Genomic DNA, 19,139 nt, shown 5'->3' on the forward strand with positions numbered 1-19,139 from the left:
ACCCACACCCACACACACACACAACGTTCTCTCTCTTTTTCAGCAGTTCACAACCCATTTGGTTCATTCCATTAACAAAATGAGTTTGCATCGTCAGAGGAGTCCAGGGATTCGAAATAACAGTCTGACGCAGTTGAATATTGTTGTTGTGGTTTAGGTTGGTAAAAAAATGGACAAAATCACCCCGTGAGTCATCGTGTACCACCCATAGAAGGAACAGCGGCAAGAGTTCTTGTACGTTTTGGTTCATGGATCTAATGATTGCCCTCATGACCTATTCAACATAGCTATTGTGTGTACCCTAAATGGTTTAGGAATTAAAAAGTTGCCGATTTTGAAAGTGTTATTATAGGGGCTCCATACTTTTTTAGAGAAACGGGTATAAACAGCAGTATGCACTTTTGAGAGACAATATCATTTCAAAAATAATTGTGTTGACCCCCTAAGCCACAAACTCCCAAAGGGCCCTTGACCCCAGTTTGAGTGCCACTTATAAAAAAACATTCATGTAGGTCTGATTAGAATCGATTTACTTCCAAGAGGCGCAGTGACACGGCGGAATCAAAGCGTCAGCCGAGGCCGTGGTTTCATTTACAAAAAGATCCGGAAAGAATAGCGGCTCAGCATGGGGATGAGCTGATACCAATCTCCTAATCTGTCAAGTGAATTTTTATGGTGCACATGGTGGTTTTGCTTCATAACAATTTTTATTCTCCCCATTTCCTCTCTGACAATTGAGACCAAACACATGATGTTGTTACGGAGGCTACAGCACATCATACTAGCCTGAATGCGGCGAAATATAAAAATTCAACCATGAAAGCGCCATCTGCCGTCTATTAAATACGCTTATGATTCCAACGCTTCAGGTAGGTCAAAATGAGCTTTTCCAGAAAACGCATTTTCTCTTTTGTTTCCCTCATTGAATGACTGCTGTGGGCTTCCAAAGCAAGCCCACCTTGAAAAGCTGCCTTTTTACAGCGAGTCATTGGCAAGGCCGTGTCAAGTCAAGAAAGAGCTCCCCTGCCTGGGTTTAAAAAAATATTATGGTTTAAGTTACCGTGCTAGCTGTATTTTTTGTTGTTTCCATGGTTACAGTACACAATAAAAAACAGCCTTGACTCGCCATCGTACATGTTGACATGCAAGCCTGGAGCAGCGTCCTGTGTCTTTTATCCTTAATTCCATCGTCTTGTTCTGCAAAGGATTTTTGCCAGGTTTATTTTTGCTTTGCTATAGTGCATGAAAACGTTATGGAGGGAAAACTGACTTGTCATTTATTTGCATTTTAGCTATTTGCAGACAACTCAGGAAACACATTATAATAAAAATGAAGCGAGAAATAAAGTTATGAGGAAACAGCAAGAAGGGCAGGCATTCAATTTCATTCATTCGTTCATCTTCCGAATGGCTTAGCCTCATGAGGGTCGGTCGCGTTTTTTGGGTGGTCGTCAGGGTACGTTCTCAACTGGTTGCTGGCACAGATAGACAAACAACCATTCAAAAACACATTTGTTAAAAATAAGTGATTGTTTTGCCAATGTCTTAGCTGAGCAGTTATTTTGACATGTGGAATAGTACCGATAAAAATTAATTCATCATCGCACCCATGAATTAATTTTCAGCTCATCTGATATCTTTTCATGCGTGACTTGTCTTTGGCAGTAAAAAAAATCCACAACCACATTGACCTCTTCAAAATAGAGCTAAGGGCAAAGAAACTTTATTTGACATGTTTTTATTTTTTCTAATTTTAGGTATCCCAGGTCCCGGTAGAGGCCTGCGAGCAGTACAGAACGTGTGCAGAATGCCTGAGCTCCGGGGACCCTCACTGCGGTTGGTGTGTCCTACACAACACGTGAGTCGGCACGCACACAAACACACACAGCGTTTCCAAGGGATTCAAAGCATAACATTGCTATTTAACCAACTTCCAGTGGAATATTACAAACAAGAGGAAGCATGTGATTTGCACTATTTGAGGCGAGACAATTCTTTTTTTCAGCAGCAGTCAAAGACAATGGCGAGATTTGTCTCCCATGACCACAAAACCCAATGACTGATTGAACAAGGGTTGGGAAATATTGTGCTATCCCAGGTCCTAGACCATGTCTTTGTCCTAGACCGCAGACCTTAAATTCGTCTACGGCCTGGTCCTTGGTGTTAGACCTAGCCCAAACACTTAGACTAGCGCCAACATGTTGTTTAAATAGCTGCTCAGCTAAGACATTGCTCTGGTCTGAGACCTTAGACCTATGTTGAGCTGAGACCTTAGTACTAGGTCTAGACCTCTCCAAAATGATTGTCTGGAACAACTGGTGTTGGTGTAGTGGGCAGGAGGGGAGGGGGTGGTTAGGGATTAGCCGGGCCATCGCAACGGGACCTCAGCATACCCGCGGGAACATTTTGGATCCGACAGAGCTAGCTTATCTCTCTCATCTTAATTATGTGACCCCCAGGTTAGGTTGCATAATACCTCGATATGGAGCATGGGGGATTGAGGAGATTAAAAGCCTGTGTTTTGCAAGACGGCCTGCAATGTTTGAAGCTGACCTGAGCCGGGGGGGATTTAGCACCGTTTCATGGTGATGTGCGCATGAGTTTCTGTGAGTTCTATCTCGATGAGGATCGGCGTCGCTTAAATTGCAGCTTTCAGAGTTGTCGCATCACCGCTGACCTTAGAGGAGAGAAAAAATGTTTTGTTTTAATCTAAATTAACTCTTTTTTTTCCCCCTGTTGCCTCCTGCCATGTCTAATTATATGAATTAATGCTGTCCACTTATCACTAAATTGCTTTCTCAAGTGAGTTGTGATCCATCACTCGGCAGAACAAGGCCACTTTAACTTTCCGACAAAGGAATCCACCCTTTCCCATCTCTCTGGTCTCTTAGCAATTCTGCCATAGCCGCTTTTGCACTCCATTCTAACAATTACATATGACTATATAATAAAAAAATAAAATGTACTTTTTCTGGAGGACTTTCACTCTGAGGCTCTGTCTATAAATGAATGAACATCTGCTTGAGGGCATGCTTGGCAAGGACGATGGAACAAATGGACCTCATCAGACAAAAGCCGATGAATCAAACGGCAGCATCAAAAGACTGTTTTGTCGGCCGCACTTGAGCTGATGAACGGTCACAAGCCCACACCGGCTGCTCCTCACAGCCTCCCTGGAGAAGTCCGGAGCTATCCATTCCACACTTCGTATCGCGATGTAATTACAACGGAATCGTCTGAGCTTCTTGAGCACCCTTGGCACCGCCAGAGAGATTGAAAACGTTAAAGTTGTGACCGTGTACGGTCACAACACATTACTCTCAATGTGCTGATACGATGGAGCAGTGCAGCTCAGAGACTCTTGTTCTTTTTCCTTAAATGATGTTCTTTTGCTTCGGTCCAACAGACCTCTTAATGTCTGAATCTGCCTGAAGGTTCAAAACAGCTTACTTACACAAATAATGCATTACAACCTGTATCTTGCGTTTTCCGCTGGGGAACAACATCTACGTATATATGGATAAAACTTCCATCAGCGAATGGTTGCTGGTCCTCGAAAACAACTTATGAACTAGAACATCACGAAAAAAAGATGGGCACCACTGATCTAGATGATGTATCAAACCATTTGCATTCTTTTGTTTTATACAGGTGCTCAAGAAGGGATCGCTGTCTGAGGGCAGACGAGGCCTACCGCTTCAACACCGACATTGACCGTTGCGTGAAAGTCATCGCTCACCCGGACAGCATCGCTGTATCGGCCCACAGCGTCCCAGTAAGTCTACTTCTCATCCTCTCTCCTCCAGACGACCGGTGTTGTCACTTGAGTAGTCTCAAATGACAAACACTCCGATTGAAGACGTGTTTTGTAACTGACAAATCAGCTAGGAAAAGTTGAAGTCAAGCAAAGCTTGACTTTTTCTAGATTGGCCTGATTACCTTTATCATTTTATAAACTCAGATAAGACCAACTCGTGAAGGGAACTGTAGCAAAGTCAGGCAAATCATCTCCCAGCTTGTCGCTTCACACGCAATCTGGTTTGATGTTCCGCGAGATGAGTTTATTGACTAATTGTGACGTGTCGTTCTTTTTCCTCAGCTGCTGCTGGAGGTGAACCACGTTCCCGACCTTTCAGCGGGAATCACCTGTTCCTTTGGGCAACAGGCCGAGGTTGAGGGTCACGTCAACGGCAACAGGGTCATGTGTCTGTCCCCAGATGGGAAGGAGGTCCCGATGATACCAGAAGGACAAGGTGCATTTGAATAAAGTATTTGTTTTTCATGACTGTCTCAAATGCAGAGGAACGTGGAAGATGTTAGATTCTTCCAAAGCTTGAAAACATGTTGAACAGAACAATCAGGGTGGGGCAGATTGGGAAGCAAGTCAAACTGCTGGAGATTGTGAGATTCCTCCAGAGCAAGATGTCTGTCCCGAATTCAAATAAATCTTTTTTATGTGAAGCCACCACTGGCTTATTTAACCTAACCTCATAATTTACCTAAGAGCCGAAAGGCTCATCATAGACTTTTTTTTTAAAATAGATGAGTGACAAAGATTTAAAAAAAAGATCTCACACTTGATGGATAGGAACAATAAAAAAAATGAATATGTCCCATTTAAAAGATGCTACTCTGCAATCATAGTGCAGTAACATTAACACTTCATCACGTTCACTTTTTACTCCTTGGTGATGTTGCAGCTTTTGAAGAAGCTTAACCACTACTGAGTGTGTGTGTGTGTGTGTGTGTGTGTGTGTGTGTGGCAGGTAATTACAAGTAAGAGCAAACTTTAATGGACTGTAAAAATGCTCACTGCAGTTCTCTTGGGAGTGAGTCCACGCGTGTGCATGTGTGTGTGTTTGTGAGTATAGAGCTGATAAGCTGAAGTTAAAGTCTTGCTGAATCCACACTTCTACGTTGGGACACGATACCCAACTGTGATATTAATACTAGAGACATGAACAAAAGAGGGAGATTATTTTTTTTGTTTTGTTTAATATGCAAATAGTAGGTCCTCCGAGTGCAGTAATCCGCTCAAGTTTTCACCTTAGAGCAATACGCTCTTGCAGAAAAGCAGACGCCAGGTAGGAAGAGATAAGTAAAAGACGTTTTTGTTTGTTTAGCCTTTTTATCTGGCCTCACTTTCTTTGATGGTATTTTTGGCTGGATTGACACTGCCTTGAGTTCATCGAGGATTTCAAGCCAAGGTTGTTTTTAGATTAACGCAACGTGAAAAAATTAATTTGGGAGGAGTGATTCTTGTATTTTAATGAGGTTAAGATCTCAATGCCGACGAGTAGCCAAGCTGTACTTTTATACTGCACTGGGATAATATGAATTTCATTTGTATTTGGATTACAAACTGATAACGTATCTCAATGATGTCACTTGAGAGCAAAAAATGTGTTTGTCCTTTACTAGACTGGGCCGGCGTAGATTTAAGGTTGAACTCCAAGGAGACTGGTCAAATGGTCGCCAGCACGGAGGTGAAGTTCTACAATTGCAGCACGCATCACATGTGAGTCCACACACCTGCGTTTGCTGAGTTCGATGGGGAGAGGAGACAAGCTCATTTAGGGCACTGATGCACTGATTCTTGCTTAAGATGAGACTCTTAGATAAACTCTTGAGCGAAATCAATCTGTCAGCTTCCATTTTAGTCAGCATGATGCATTTGTCACAGCCTGCTTGTTTGGGATTTTAACCGTCTTACGTCTAACAGATTTAAATAGAAACAAATAGATAATGTCGGTGGTGATGAGCAAATAAGCACAATAGTTTCAGTTCCCGAAATTGAAAAATAATTAGACTAAATGCCATTTTCTCAGGGTTTTTTTGTACCCCAGCTTATCCCCTTGGCGCTTGGCTTTTGATAATTGTGTTTGTTGTAAGATAAGAGATAGTGTTAGCTATGCTTGGTTGCCTGGAGGGGAGATGAAACAATGCAGTGATAAAAAAAAGGACTTTTCCTTCAAATGTTCACATTTTAAAATGCTAATAGACACAGGGAATGTCTTGGCTTGGAGCCATTATGCTAACCGGACTGTCTTTAGCATGATACCGCCCTCCTTATCAACGGACAAATGTTCATATATTAACCTGAAGTCAGATTGGTCGACAGCATTAAATAAATAATCATGGTTAGTATTAAGGTCATTTTAAGTCCGAGGGGAAAAAAATACTTGGGAATACTTTTGTCAATGTGTTCTTTTTATCATATCATTTTCAAAATATATTTGACTTTGCAAATGGTATAAATTTAGTGAAATGGCCAAAATGGTTCAAAGTCAGTTTTATTGTGATATTACAAAGTTTCTCAGTCAGGCAGGCAAGCAGGCAGATATTTCCTTGGCAAATGACTTTTTGAGTTTGCTGTTATCAGTGGAAAATGGATGGATGGATTGTGGCAATACATAATGTATAACATTGGGTCTCTGGTAGGATTATTATTTTTTTTAGTCTTTGGCAAAAAAGTAAAAAAAAGATCATAGGCTGCTCAGAAATTCTCAGAGCATATAATGTGACACTTCCAGATGAACTGATACATTTACAAGTCCTTTTCAGACTTTTTCCAAAAGCTTCATTATAATGACGCAGCATTAAAATATTTCATTGCACTTCCTCTTCTTGGATATACTTTCACCTCCTTTGCTGATTATTCACTAGAAATCAGGCAGCCTCACAATAACACTATAAATATACACTATATATACAATAACAATGGACCATCATGGAATTTTCATTCATTTCAAGATATGAGATGTTCTGAGTTACGGACCGAATTAAACTCAAGGCGTGTCCTCTTAGGATTTAAGTCAACAGTCGGGCGCACACAATTTACACAACTTTCCCTGCTCTGTAAATTACCCTGAGCCGGGAGCTCGTAATATCTGGATCGTGAATACACAATAACGCTACTCCTGGAGGTTGCATTTTGATTGATGAGCGCGTTGGTAGTGAAATTAGCCCGCAGTGGCGGAGAGCACACCGCCGATGCTAAAGGGCTCTTTGACTGCGACATAAATACGTGAGTATACCCAATTAAGTCATTAGAGAGAGCAATGGGGGAGCTCATCATACATACAAGACCCTTCATTAGCATGGCACTGACCCTAGCGAACTCGCCGTGATGAATATTTCACATCCAACAGCGCTCCAGACCCGCAGCATCCCGTCATTAATAATCCCGCCGCCGCCGCCGCAGCACCCTGGCCTATTAATACCTCACCTCCACACACATTCAAAAAGAAATCTCTCACCTCTTGCCACACGTATTCCGTCTGTACTCAGCATATTTCATATTCTCCCATTGCAATACTGCCTGGCCCGCCGGCAGCTAATGACGTTACAATAAATATACAACAGCTATTGGCATTTGTGGCTTGGAGCTGCAGCATTGCAGAGCCCATTGTAGTTTTATAGACCTCCAACCCCCACCAGTTTTATTATATTTCAAGGTCGAATTCAGCAAAGTGGGAGTCAAACACCTCTCCCCAAATTGATGTCTCTTAAAAGCGAAGCGTATGGACTGATAATGACGACCATGCGTGTTGTCGATGTTGTTTATGATAACGTGAAGGTTTACAAGAATTGGAAGGCGAACCAAGGTCAGAGTAAAAATAGTCTTCTTTGATGTGAGACCATGTTGCCGTCATGGTTATGGCAATGCTGTCAAAGCTAGGACAAAAGATGCCATAGATGATGTAAGAAACGAACAAATGTTTATGACACACAGAGATTAAAAAAACACCTTTATATTGGTTTAATTTGTCAACAGTCTGGATTATGCTGTGCTGAGAACAACAATGACATTTGTAATTTCCCAGAAGGGGCTGCTTAAATGTCATTGGAAGTTGTTCTTGCAATACACAATTTTTATCCCCCTTTTTTGTCCGACCCAATATTGATGTCTGCATGACACCGTTTCAAATGAGTTAACTAGTTTGGCGTAACGCCTGAAGCATATCGCTCGCCGTGACATCCGCTAGCCAGAGGCTGAGATGCAGTTTGTTTACCCATGAGAGTGCATGGCGGGAACTCTTCCTCTTTCTGTACAATACAGAATGTTCTGTACCAAAATTCCAGAATACATGCTTCACCTCTAATTATTACCATTCGTTGATTTTTTTTTATATCGTGAGGTTTTGCTTCTTAGAATTATTACACGGTGGGTTCGATCAAATGTTCTCACAGCCCGAAGAATCCCCCCCTCCTATTTTGGACCATGATTGTTAATGTGATAGCATTTTTTTGAAGGACTGAGTTACCCTTACAGGCAGATAGATTTGTTGAGCTTGTTCTTGTTTGTTTGCTTCAGAAAACATGTTTTCCCCGCAAGCATAAAAGCAAATTAAATTTCATTTAGAAAAATGTGAGAGCAAAAAACTCAGTTACAGCACAGCCAAGCCTTTGTTGTGTTGCCGGTGAGAAAACCCGAGTCCCTCAACAGCTGTGCATCCATCAAGCCATCCATGGCTGTGTAGCTCTCCGATTTGTATTCCTTTTTTTCGTCATTTGTAGTGTACGCACTAATGAGTCCGCTCGGTCCCTCCCGCAGGTGTCTGTCTTGCGTAAACAGCACATTTCGCTGCCACTGGTGTAAATACCGCAACATGTGCACCCATGACCCGAGCAGCTGCTCCTTCCAGGAGGGCAGAGTCAACGCCTCAGAGGTACGACACAAACTTGCTTGTAGCGCATCGGAATGCAATATCAAAATGTACTGAACGAAACCTTACAGGCTGTGAACTCGCTACAATAATATTCAGTTTATCGTGTACTTGACTTACAGCCCTAACAATCATCAAACTTTAAACTGCAATGACATGGCCGTTTTCATGGCAACCTCTCAAAATGATCTTCCCACTTTGACTAGATGACCTCCTGAATTTCTGTAAACTTCAGGGGGTGCCACAGAGTGAATTCAAAACATGTGTATTGTATTGAATTCACATTAGATCGAATTTATGAAGTGGCTGTATCTCTATCACCAAAACCTGATAGCACATAGCATACATTCCATAAACACAACTACTTAGATCTAAGCATGGCTTTAATATATCGTGAAAACTTGCAAGCAGGACATGCATTATTGGGATTAGAGATGTATTTGCCGCTGTAATCCCCGAGGGACGTACTGAAGTCGACATTAGTGCAGTTGACAAGCAGACGTCGAGATATTTGACAGTGGCAGATTGTTAATATCCTTTGGAGAAATGCTTATGTAAACACTAGAAATAATGTAGACAGACTAGCAATTGATGAAGAACATCAAGTCAACCTGCTTATTCTAATCTGTTTAAATAAAATAAAAAATTTCAGGGGCCAATATATAAATGGAACTGATATCGCAGCAATTCTGATCATGTGAATGCTCGGTTGGCCTGTTTAAATAAGCTATCTGGATAGAGAGACGGACGGATGCTTGCAATTCCCTCCGATTTTGCTTGATTGTATATTTCCACCAAATCCACTCTAACTTTCTGTATTTATTACTCTTGATTTCTCAGGATTGCCCTCAGCTCCTCCATTCCGGTCAGATTCTCATCCCGGCCGGTGAAGTGCGACCAATCACCCTGAGAGCCCGCAATCTCCCGCAGCCGCAGTCCGGCCAGCGGGGCTACGAGTGCGTGGTGACCGTGCAGGGCGTGGGCCACCGCGTCACGGCGCTGCGCTTCAACAGCACCAGCGTGCAGTGCCAGAACAGCTCGGTAAAGCCTTTTTTTTTTTTTTTCAATTTATTTTTTGGGAACATTTTGTTTTTTCAAGGTTTTTTGAAGAATGGAGCTTGAGAATAGTAAATGGGAGGCAAAGAAATATCTTCCTTGTGGTTGTCTACGACCTCGTCTTGTAAACTGGGGGTGTCAGAGGCGCCAAACCAGAGGGGGAGGCTCCAAATGAATGCGAGATGTCTTCTCTTTGTTGCGCAATTACAATGCGAGGCGTGTCGTCTGTGACAATGCATGAAAAGGGCATCGTCCTCTGACGCGGATGATGACAGATGGTTAAAAAGCCTTTCGTCTCGCCGCTGCCCTTTCATCCGCTCTTCCCTTTTTCCCTTCTCACCGCTGTTTACTGTCTTCCAGTACATGTATGAGGGCGTGAAGATCAGCGACCTGGCGGTGGAGCTCGCCATTGTGTGGAACGGCAATTTCATCATCGACAATCCAGAGAAGATTAAAGGTGCCTTTGTCCATCCGTCTCTGCCAATAGCCGAGAGGGCGAGGGACTCAATTTTACAACGGTGGGATGGATGGGTCACTAAGGGCGCCTCAAGGCCCCCCACCTAAGTGCTCACAGGGAAAGTTCACTATACCAATAAGCGCTTATCAAGTAGTGGGCAGTCATTAGTTTGTCACAAGGGGGTGAAAGATGGAGCTATCAATACTGCCTCACCATTATCATAATGAAGGACAAACACAGATTTCAATCGGTCAAAAATGCTGAGTGACCATGGCAAACAAATCTTGCAAACTAACTAACATCATTATCACACTGCCACTGTGCCAATTAGCAAGAACAAATCTCTTCAGTTTTCAGTCAATTGGTCTTGTTTTTGGATTTTGACAGGTTGTATATTTTATCACCCTGCCCTTCTGTCAGCCATTTTTACAAAAAAAGTGAGTCTATGTGGATGTGCGTCCCTTTCACAGTGCACCTGTACAAGTGCAGCGCCCAGCGAGATAGCTGCGGCATGTGCCTGCGGGCAGAGAAGAAGTTTCAGTGCGGCTGGTGCAGCAGCGAAGGCAGGTGTACCATGAAGCGCCACTGCCCGCCCATCTCGCCCTACGCCAGTCGCTGGCTCGACCTCTCCGCTGAAAATGTCAAATGCACCAACCCGCGCATCACTGAGGTCTGTTTGTCAATTTTATCTGCTGAGTAAAATGTTTGAAACTATAGTACGCTAAATAATAGACGGTTCCACCTGTCTTTGTATCATAAAAAGATGTCAAAATACTTTGAGACTGTTTGGGGAAAAAAAAAATCAATGTGGGAGGGGTACTCTGAACTGTTGAATTATTTTTTATATATGGTCTGACTATAAACAGTTTGGCAATCAATTCAGTTAAATATTTTAGATATCTCTGTATGGTGGCAGCCAACTCGGCTGGGTTCACAACAGGCGGCAGTTTTGCAGATAGTGAAGGATTCTTTGAAAAAAGGTTTCAAGCTGTTTGTTGTCACACTTAGCTTAACTCAACTTTATTTTTCAGTAAAGCTGCCACAGCAGCTGCAACAAAGCACTTTATCGTCAAACTAAAACAAAGATTGACACGTTTTGTTCTTAAAACGACCACATTTTGCACACCTTTGCATTAAGTCCACTTAGTCTAATGATAGCAAAGAGTCCAAAACACCAAAGACAAGCCTTGGTCGACTTGACACTCGAACCACTGCACACAAAGTTGCGGGTCAACTTCAACCATTCCCCATCTTATGCACAGAACAGCAAGCCGTGATGAATCTCACTTAGGAAGGAGCTAAAGGCGTAAATACCAGAATGATACCTACCAAGAAGCTTTTGCGTGCTTGTGCACGAGTCAATAAATTCTGCATTCTAACACAGTAGCGGAAGGCGGTGCACAAGGTAAACATCATGCTCGATAAAAATCAGCGTGTCATGAGCGTATGTATTAGCATACTCATGATTAAATATTAAGAGCTACTCGCACCACTGTCGGAGCTCGTTGGCGCCGTGTGACGCACCGTGACACTTGAAAGAAATTTTCATTAAGTCACAGCGTGGTGAAAATCTAGATTTTAGTTGTTAAAAGTCAACATGCATCAAGAGCTAAGTGGAACAGTGACCATGCAGATCTCCAAAAACATATTCAAGTACTCTTAAAGGAAAATAACTCAAATCCAGTAAAGCCGCACTGATTGCAAATTGCAAATTCACTCGACACAACTGTTTGTCTACAAGTTCACCTGGATGACTTTTGAATGCGGGTTATTTACAAAAAAATTCTACGAATCTCGTGCGACACACCGCAGTTCTATTTACGTGAAGGTGGCGAACGGGTCATGTGCCCAAGACGGCGCCGAGCTAGTACATCAAAAGGTCTTTGATGTCCCACTTGTATTAATAGCGTTTGTTAAGGAGACGCGCCGAAATGAATCAAGGACAGTGTTCTGCTGGAAAGCCCCACTTTGGAATTGCTGATCTGCTCTGCATGGATGCACATTTTGCACTTATATGAATTGTTTGTGGTAGATTTATGATTTATTAATATTGGCAATTCTAATCACAGTTTTAAATTCCTAAACCAGGCATAAAAACCATAATCTGCCTTCCATAGGTGAGACCAGTTGCTGGACCTCTGGAGGGCGGGACACTGGTTACCATCCAGGGCCTGAATCTGGGGCTGTCCTTCTCTGAGTTGGAGGGCAATGTGAAGGTGGCGGGAGTGGAGTGCGTCCCACAAGAGGAGGGCTACATTACCGCCGAACAGTAAGAGAGCCGCTTTAGAAATTGGTCCTTGACATAGAATCAAGTTTTTAAGTATAAAACGGATCTTCATTCAGTTTTATGAAGAGGAATTTTATCTCAGGAAAGCTCGGTCTGGTACCAGTTTATTATTATTTCTACTAGTCATAGTAGCGGTCAGGAATGTTGCAGATTGATATTTTTACAGCGCCTTCCCAGACCGATCTTTTTATTTATTTTTTGAGTAAATATCAGTTTTAGCAACACAGGCCTCTTCTATAAAGACGCTGCAGATGGCCCAGAGCAGTCGTTTGGATAGCCCTAAATCTTTGGATACTAATAAATTTGTGCATTTCTATTTTCCACAAGGGGTTGTATGAGGCGGGGCTTGTTTTGGCTCTGATGCTGTTAGAGCCAATGGGAAGAGACGGCGTTTGCGCTGGCTGCTGTTTGGAGGTTGCCAGCTCGGCTGTAATTGAAATGCGTGGCATGTCACTGACTGGAGGGACAATCTGTTAGCCATCCATGTGTTTCTCTCGCAGGCATGTAATGTGATTGGGCTCGCACTGCAAGGCTTTCAAATTTATATCCGTTTATTTAAAAAAACAAAAAACACATGTTGAAGGAAAATGGGAAAAATCTTCGTGCGCTCCAAAAAAAGGACAACACTGATATAAGAGACATTATATTCAAGACGGGGTCACTTACTTAACGGCGTATTCATGGCACGTTTTATCTTATTGACCCGGCAGACAATGCGGATTTATTGTGGAAACTCGTACGTTGTCATGACAACTGCAGGTAATAGTGGGCGGCGATGGTGCTGCGGGTGGGGGAAGTGGGAGTGTAGTTTATCATCTGAGTGGTGGAGCTGTTTTCCATTAGGAAGAAAGATGGTCTTCTACATTGACCCGTAACTTTTATGAAGGCAGCCTCAATCACAGCAGCCCCCTGGGGATGAGTGTGTATTTGTGTGCCACACCAAATCTGTTTCCGTTTTGGTTTGCCACAGTATTGTTTGGAATGCGAAAGCCGTTAGCTTGCTTTGTAAATAGGGTCACTGAGGCACTATTGCTGCTTACTGACATTAACCAGCAACAACAAATGGAACTGTGCCGTGAGAAAGATTTTGTATTAAGATGGGCTTCATGCCTGAGTTTCAAACATTTTTTAGGTTTTCAAGACCGGGTTGCTTTCACACTACATTATTAATGAATGTTATTTCTCGATCGGTGCCTGCCTACTTTGATATAAATTGACATTCATTTTGTGTACCAGGATTGTGTGCGAGATGGTCGCTGCCCCCAAAGGAAGCGCGCCAGGCCCGGTGAAGCTTTGCGTGGGCGAATGCAGACCAGAACTACGTGCGCAGTCCAACCAGCTCTACTCTTTTGTGGTAATTCAGTGTTCTATTTAATCCATTTAATCTGCAATTATTAAATGGAGAAAAAGACAAGCAAATACTTGATTAGCCATATTTTGTTCACAAAGATCTTGCGCATTAGTCTGTGTGCTAATAACAATAGCTATTTATTGGCTTTCTGAGGAGATTATTTTTTCCTTCTTTATTGTTTTTGCTATTTGCATATTTAACAGCAGATTGGTCTGCTGTTGCAGAGATAACCAACCACTGCGCAGCACATTGGGACCTCAAGTGTGAAATTACCCAATTTCATTTAATTGAGTCTTTTTTTCGACTAGAAATAAATTGTATTCATTCATTCTATGCCAATGACATATAGTGGCAGGCAGAAGAATTAAAAGCTATTAAAATTTGTAGCACAATTCCCCATATCTTCCCATTATTATAATGGTAATATCTTTGTGTTCAATGTAACAGGCTCATATTTCAGTAAATTATAAGTAGAGGAAATAAGTAGATATGAGGAATTTTTTGTTTTTTTTTCAAGTCACGGTCGAGGTTTTGCTTCTTGTTAAGCCCATTATTTTTATGGAATTTATTATAGATGATAATTTTCTTGTTAATATAAAATAGTATTATTTTTCTATGTTAAAAAAAACATTTCTTGTGGGTTGGGGCTCGTATGGATTAATGGCATTATAATTCCAAGAAACAATTAAACTCGTATGTCTGTTTTATATCCTTGTTGTGACATTCTATTTGGTGGTGTGCCGTGTTGTTTCAAAACCAGTTAATAATAAAAGCTCTTGATTTGTGTGTGTCAACAGACCCCTTCCTTGCTGGCGCTTACCCCGGGCAGAGGACCGGAATCGGGGGGTACTAAAGTCACTATTGTTGGAGAGAATCTGGGTGCTGGCAGCTCTGTCACTGTGTACTTTGGCAACCAAACATGTGAGCTGTTCAGGTGAGCTAATTGCATCAAATGCTTATTCTTGCATTCATTTGCAACAAATCTCAGCCAGAAACGGGAGGATGAGAAGCACCCATGAAGACCCAATTGCTGAGCGTATTGTCGTGCCTGTCTATTTAAAAACTCCTGACAGTGAGTCAAGAGGGTGAGGCGAGGGGCCATTAGCTCCTCTGCTCTCTAATTGCCTCGTTCCATCCCTAATGTGTCAGTAATAAGAAGAAGACGGCACAGGCTGTAATGGACTTTCTCGCCACATAGGCGCCAGGCTCATATCTGTGTAAAGCCAAGATTTGCAACAGTCCAAGGCGGGAAGAAATGCTTATTTTTGCCCTGCACCCCACAACAGGAGGACCATGTCGGAGATGGTTTGTTTTTCTGCTCCATCTGTGACTGGAGCAGGGCCGGTGCAAGTCGGTCTGAAGGTAGACCGGGCCAAGGTTCCTGGTAGTCTATCCTTTGAGTACATACAAGACCCCACGGTGCAACGCATTGAGCCCCTGTGGAGCATTGCAAGGTAACACTGACATAAGAGACTGTCTGTTGCTGTCTGATTAAGACAAATATGTATTTGCTTTCTTTGAGAGACTGCTCTGATGGTCAATGGACGTGTTTAATAAACATAAGAACCGTGTTTTATAAGCCACACAAAGCTGATCACTATGTTTTAATTAACAATGTGGACAACATTGGGTTATGAAATTGAATCAAATATTAATATTATTCATATTTATTTTATTATTAATAATATTAACATCATGGCTTTTAATTTTTTTTGCAGATGACTAACAGTCATGAAAAAAAATTTAACCAATTGTCAGCAACCTTGGAGTATGAAGATATTTACAAAGATTACTAAGAAAGGCAAGAAAAACTAAAGTTAAAAATTGGACCAAATAAGATTTCCAAATCATTATTTGTCATGTACAACCCCCCGATCAACTTGCATGCCTCTACCTCTTCTGACTTATGAAGGTTGGGGAGATCAGCTCAGCTCAGACGATCTAAAATTCAGGGGCACCTTGCACAAAAAGGATTTGCAAGCCGTGCTCGCAGGCAAACTGCTAATTTCAGTTGCGAAATGTTTCATGAATTGTCGTAGCTCCGCGGGGCTCTCGCAACTCGTGTTTGTGCGCTGAATATGTTGTTTAATTAGAGGAGCGTGGCGAAATGAGCAAAGAGACAAATTGAAAATGGGCCCCAAGTTGATGAGAAGTGCAAAAACAAACGCCAGTTGGTTTACGGGGACGAGTCGAGACATTTCCTTTTCTCACTGGGCCAATCTCAAAGCATGCACTGACGAGTATAAGTTTGAAAACGTTCTACACTGTCAACACAACCTCTCAAGATTTAAGTTCACAGTCAAAGTTAAGCAGTCACTACTGGGCTACAAATGTTTATGAAGTCTATTCCACTCAAAGAATATTTCCAACTTGTTTATCTGCAGCAAATGTGACATTCGATGTACAGTGCATTATGTTCTTTCGCTTTTGCCAAGGATGCAAACAGACAGAGCGAGGAAACATTTATGCATCGAGGGAAAATCATACTTAAAAAGGACATTTTTAATTCATCGCACATATGCCCATTGCATAACGACAACGTCACACAGCAGTCAGCAATCATCCATCAAAGAGTGAACTGGTAAAAAGATAAGTGCTGCATGCCACTCTTTCTGTTTTCCTGCTATATTAAATATGATGAACGGACAGTGCAGTTCGAGAAGACATTTTCAAAGGTTCTTCCATGGCACACTTAAGCCCCCCACCACTTCGTACAAAAACCAGCTTTGCATTATTCTGTACCGCATGCATGACGCAATTAATTATTTTTCCGGTCAAACATGAATGCTACGATAGAGCTCATTAAAAGAACAAAGGTTGTAAGATATTGACAAACACTACTTGACATTTGCTGTCATTTGATCGTCCTGTGATTAACATCCCGAGGATTGCCGGACAGCTATTTTATTGATCATGATCGGAGTGATTTGATTGTTGAAGTTTGTTGAAGAAACCTGTTACTAGATAAAGACTTGGACTCAGTTGGGATTGTCGGATGCAATTTCCCTGCTGATTAAGACTAAGGAGAGACAATGACTTATCGGGAAGGAGCTTTGCAATCAAGACCTCTCATCTCGGATGCACAGCGGTGCCACCGTAAGCCTACGCCAGCTTAGCTCCGGCCTTTGAAGTGCGAGCAGACCGGTTTTGGCACGCCATCACAGTGAACATGTTCAATTCTCCTCTCCGGTTTGAGTTTTCACAAACGGTGCTGTAAGATCACGCCGCTACGCAGGTTTATGCAAAAGATCAGAGTGACTTGTTCATTGTAACCTCATCACGCACATACGGATATGTCAACAAGCAGCTTCTGCATACGAGCCGCTGAATACAAAAATAGAAGCCAGATGGTTTTGTCCGTTTGATCCGACACTCCCGCCCAATAACAAAGAGCTCGGCTCTTTGCCGGCTTCTCCAAATGTCTCCTCTCGCTGATTCTGAGGAAAGTATTGGGTTAGAAACCTTGCAAGCCAGACGCATTTGTCTGCTTTAGTCACTCTAATTAGCAAAACAGTTTGGAGCAGCATGATTGGGATCTTGGACCGATAATCAGCGCTCTTTCTTTCCACGCAGTGGCCACACCACACTGACGGTGACCGGGACCAACCTGGACGTGGTGCAGGAGCCGAGAGTCCGAGTCAAATACGCTGGCCACGAGTCTGTCAATGTGAGTGAGACACGCCTAATGTGCTGCATTGAACTTCTAATCAAGTTGTTTACGTTTGACCGATGTTTAAAGGAGATTTCAAGCTGCGCGAGAGGCACAGCTAAACCTGCTTTTCAACGTGCAACTCATTATAGCTTATTTGACTTGCTTGCATTTTCTAGAATTTGATTTCTTTTGTCTTACTAAAGAGTCAAAGTGGCTTGACTTAAAGCTAACAAAGTGGAACTCCCAAATGTGACTTTGTAAATATCAAGTAAGCACATTTTTAACAACTGCATGAGTATATAGTTGAGAAGAAAGTTAAATACCATGAAATAATTGGTGTTGAGGTAGTCCTCAGTGTCGTCCAGTTTTCATCATGACCCCAGACACATGATGAGACAAATATAAGTGAAGCTGCTAAACTGCGCTATAATATGTCCAGACAGTGCTCCGCTCCGAGCCAATTAAATGGTGTGTTAATGATGCTTGCCTGGGATTTGAGCTGCTAAATTAAAACTGCATGTTTGACAGAAGCGCTGGCAGCACTGCAATCTGAGCGAGGCTTATAGTCGACCTTTGACACATATCGACTGGCTAGAAAGAGGGTCGCAGACGAATTTAATGAGGGTGGCGGTTCTATCGTAAATATCTCTACAACACAGCACGCCCGACGAAAAAAAAAGGCTTTGAAATAAAACGACGGCAACTTGAAACCATTTGGTGTGAAAGCTGAGATAACAATTGGGGAGAAAAAAAAATGCTTTGACATTTATTATTCAGCCTGCACAGTTGAAACTTTAAGGTCAAATAGATTTTGAGTAGTTTAATGGGGAAAGTAATGAGTTAGCGATAAGAATATCCGTGACGGACATCTTTCTGAAAGCGGTTATCAGCATTTGGACAATGACGCTTCTGTCAGATAAGCGTGAATGAAGAGATCAAAACAGTTGCTTGGAAGTCACCTTGAATACGCACACATGCTAATATGATGCCATACAATATATTGCTCAAGGCTAACTTCAAAAAATGGATTTGAATCTGCTTCATGCGCAGGTGTGCAAAGTGCTGAACACCACCACCATCAGCTGCTTCGCTCCGTCGCTGCAGTTGGAATACGACGGCGGCCAAGCGGAGAGCGTCAAGCACGTGGATGAGTTTGGCTTTGTTTTCAACAACGTTCAAGCACTGCTCACCTACAGCAACAGCAGCTTCGTCTACTACCCCAACCCCTACTTGGAGCCCCTCAGTCTGTCTGGCATCCTGGAGCAGAAACCGGGCTCGCCCATCATTCTAAAAGTGCGTATTGATCTAGTCATTTGATGACGTAAACCAATGGTGAGATTCAGAGTTAGTTATGTTTTGGGTTAGGGTTGGGTCAGAGTTGGAGTCTAAGTGACAACTGGGGTTAAAGGGTAAGCGTTTAAATTTGAAGGTTAGAGGTTTGGTGATTTGCAGGTTACACAGGAATTAAAAATAGACTCGTCGATTGTGTTTAGGGATATTAGATGTTTACGTATATGCTTACAAGTATGTAAGGTTTTGTGCGTTTTTAAATCTACTGCACCAAAAAAACAATTTAATCCACAAACCAACTTTGACATTATCTTATCCATTGTGCTATTCCATCCATCGATCAAGCAGGTTGCTTGGTAACTGCAGAGTTGGTAATA

The 19,139-nt window shown here is 42.3% G+C and overlaps 3 protein-coding genes across 5 annotated transcripts in view; 1 reads left to right on the forward strand and 2 right to left on the reverse strand.

Moving 5' to 3' along the window:
* phtf1 (putative homeodomain transcription factor 1) overlaps positions 1-19,139 on the reverse strand; it is a 97,333-nt gene that overhangs the window by 52,149 nt on the left and 26,045 nt on the right. The window lies entirely within an intron of this gene.
* Positions 1-19,139, reverse strand: part of ora1 (olfactory receptor class A related 1) — a 97,423-nt gene that overhangs the window by 46,447 nt on the left and 31,837 nt on the right. The window lies entirely within an intron of this gene.
* The window catches only part of LOC148391309 (plexin-A2-like), a 57,842-nt gene that overhangs the window by 27,219 nt on the left and 11,484 nt on the right, over positions 1-19,139 (forward strand). Inside the window, exons 5-18 of the mRNA XM_088389832.1 lie at positions 1,758-1,858; positions 3,652-3,775; positions 4,100-4,253; positions 5,422-5,518; positions 8,558-8,672; positions 9,510-9,710; positions 10,086-10,182; positions 10,653-10,852; positions 12,300-12,451; positions 13,706-13,823; positions 14,618-14,754; positions 15,107-15,274; positions 17,394-17,487; positions 18,523-18,765. Of these exons, the coding sequence (XP_088245958.1) occupies positions 1,758-1,858; positions 3,652-3,775; positions 4,100-4,253; positions 5,422-5,518; positions 8,558-8,672; positions 9,510-9,710; positions 10,086-10,182; positions 10,653-10,852; positions 12,300-12,451; positions 13,706-13,823; positions 14,618-14,754; positions 15,107-15,274; positions 17,394-17,487; positions 18,523-18,765 (2,001 nt within the window). The remainder of the gene's footprint in view (positions 1-1,757; positions 1,859-3,651; positions 3,776-4,099; positions 4,254-5,421; positions 5,519-8,557; positions 8,673-9,509; positions 9,711-10,085; positions 10,183-10,652; positions 10,853-12,299; positions 12,452-13,705; positions 13,824-14,617; positions 14,755-15,106; positions 15,275-17,393; positions 17,488-18,522; positions 18,766-19,139) is intronic.

This window comes from Syngnathus floridae, chromosome 11, assembly GCF_059516105.1.
Source record: "Syngnathus floridae isolate MCC-2025c chromosome 11, RoL_Sflo_1.0, whole genome shotgun sequence".
In the NCBI taxonomy this organism is placed as follows: Eukaryota; Metazoa; Chordata; class Actinopteri; order Syngnathiformes; family Syngnathidae; genus Syngnathus; species Syngnathus floridae.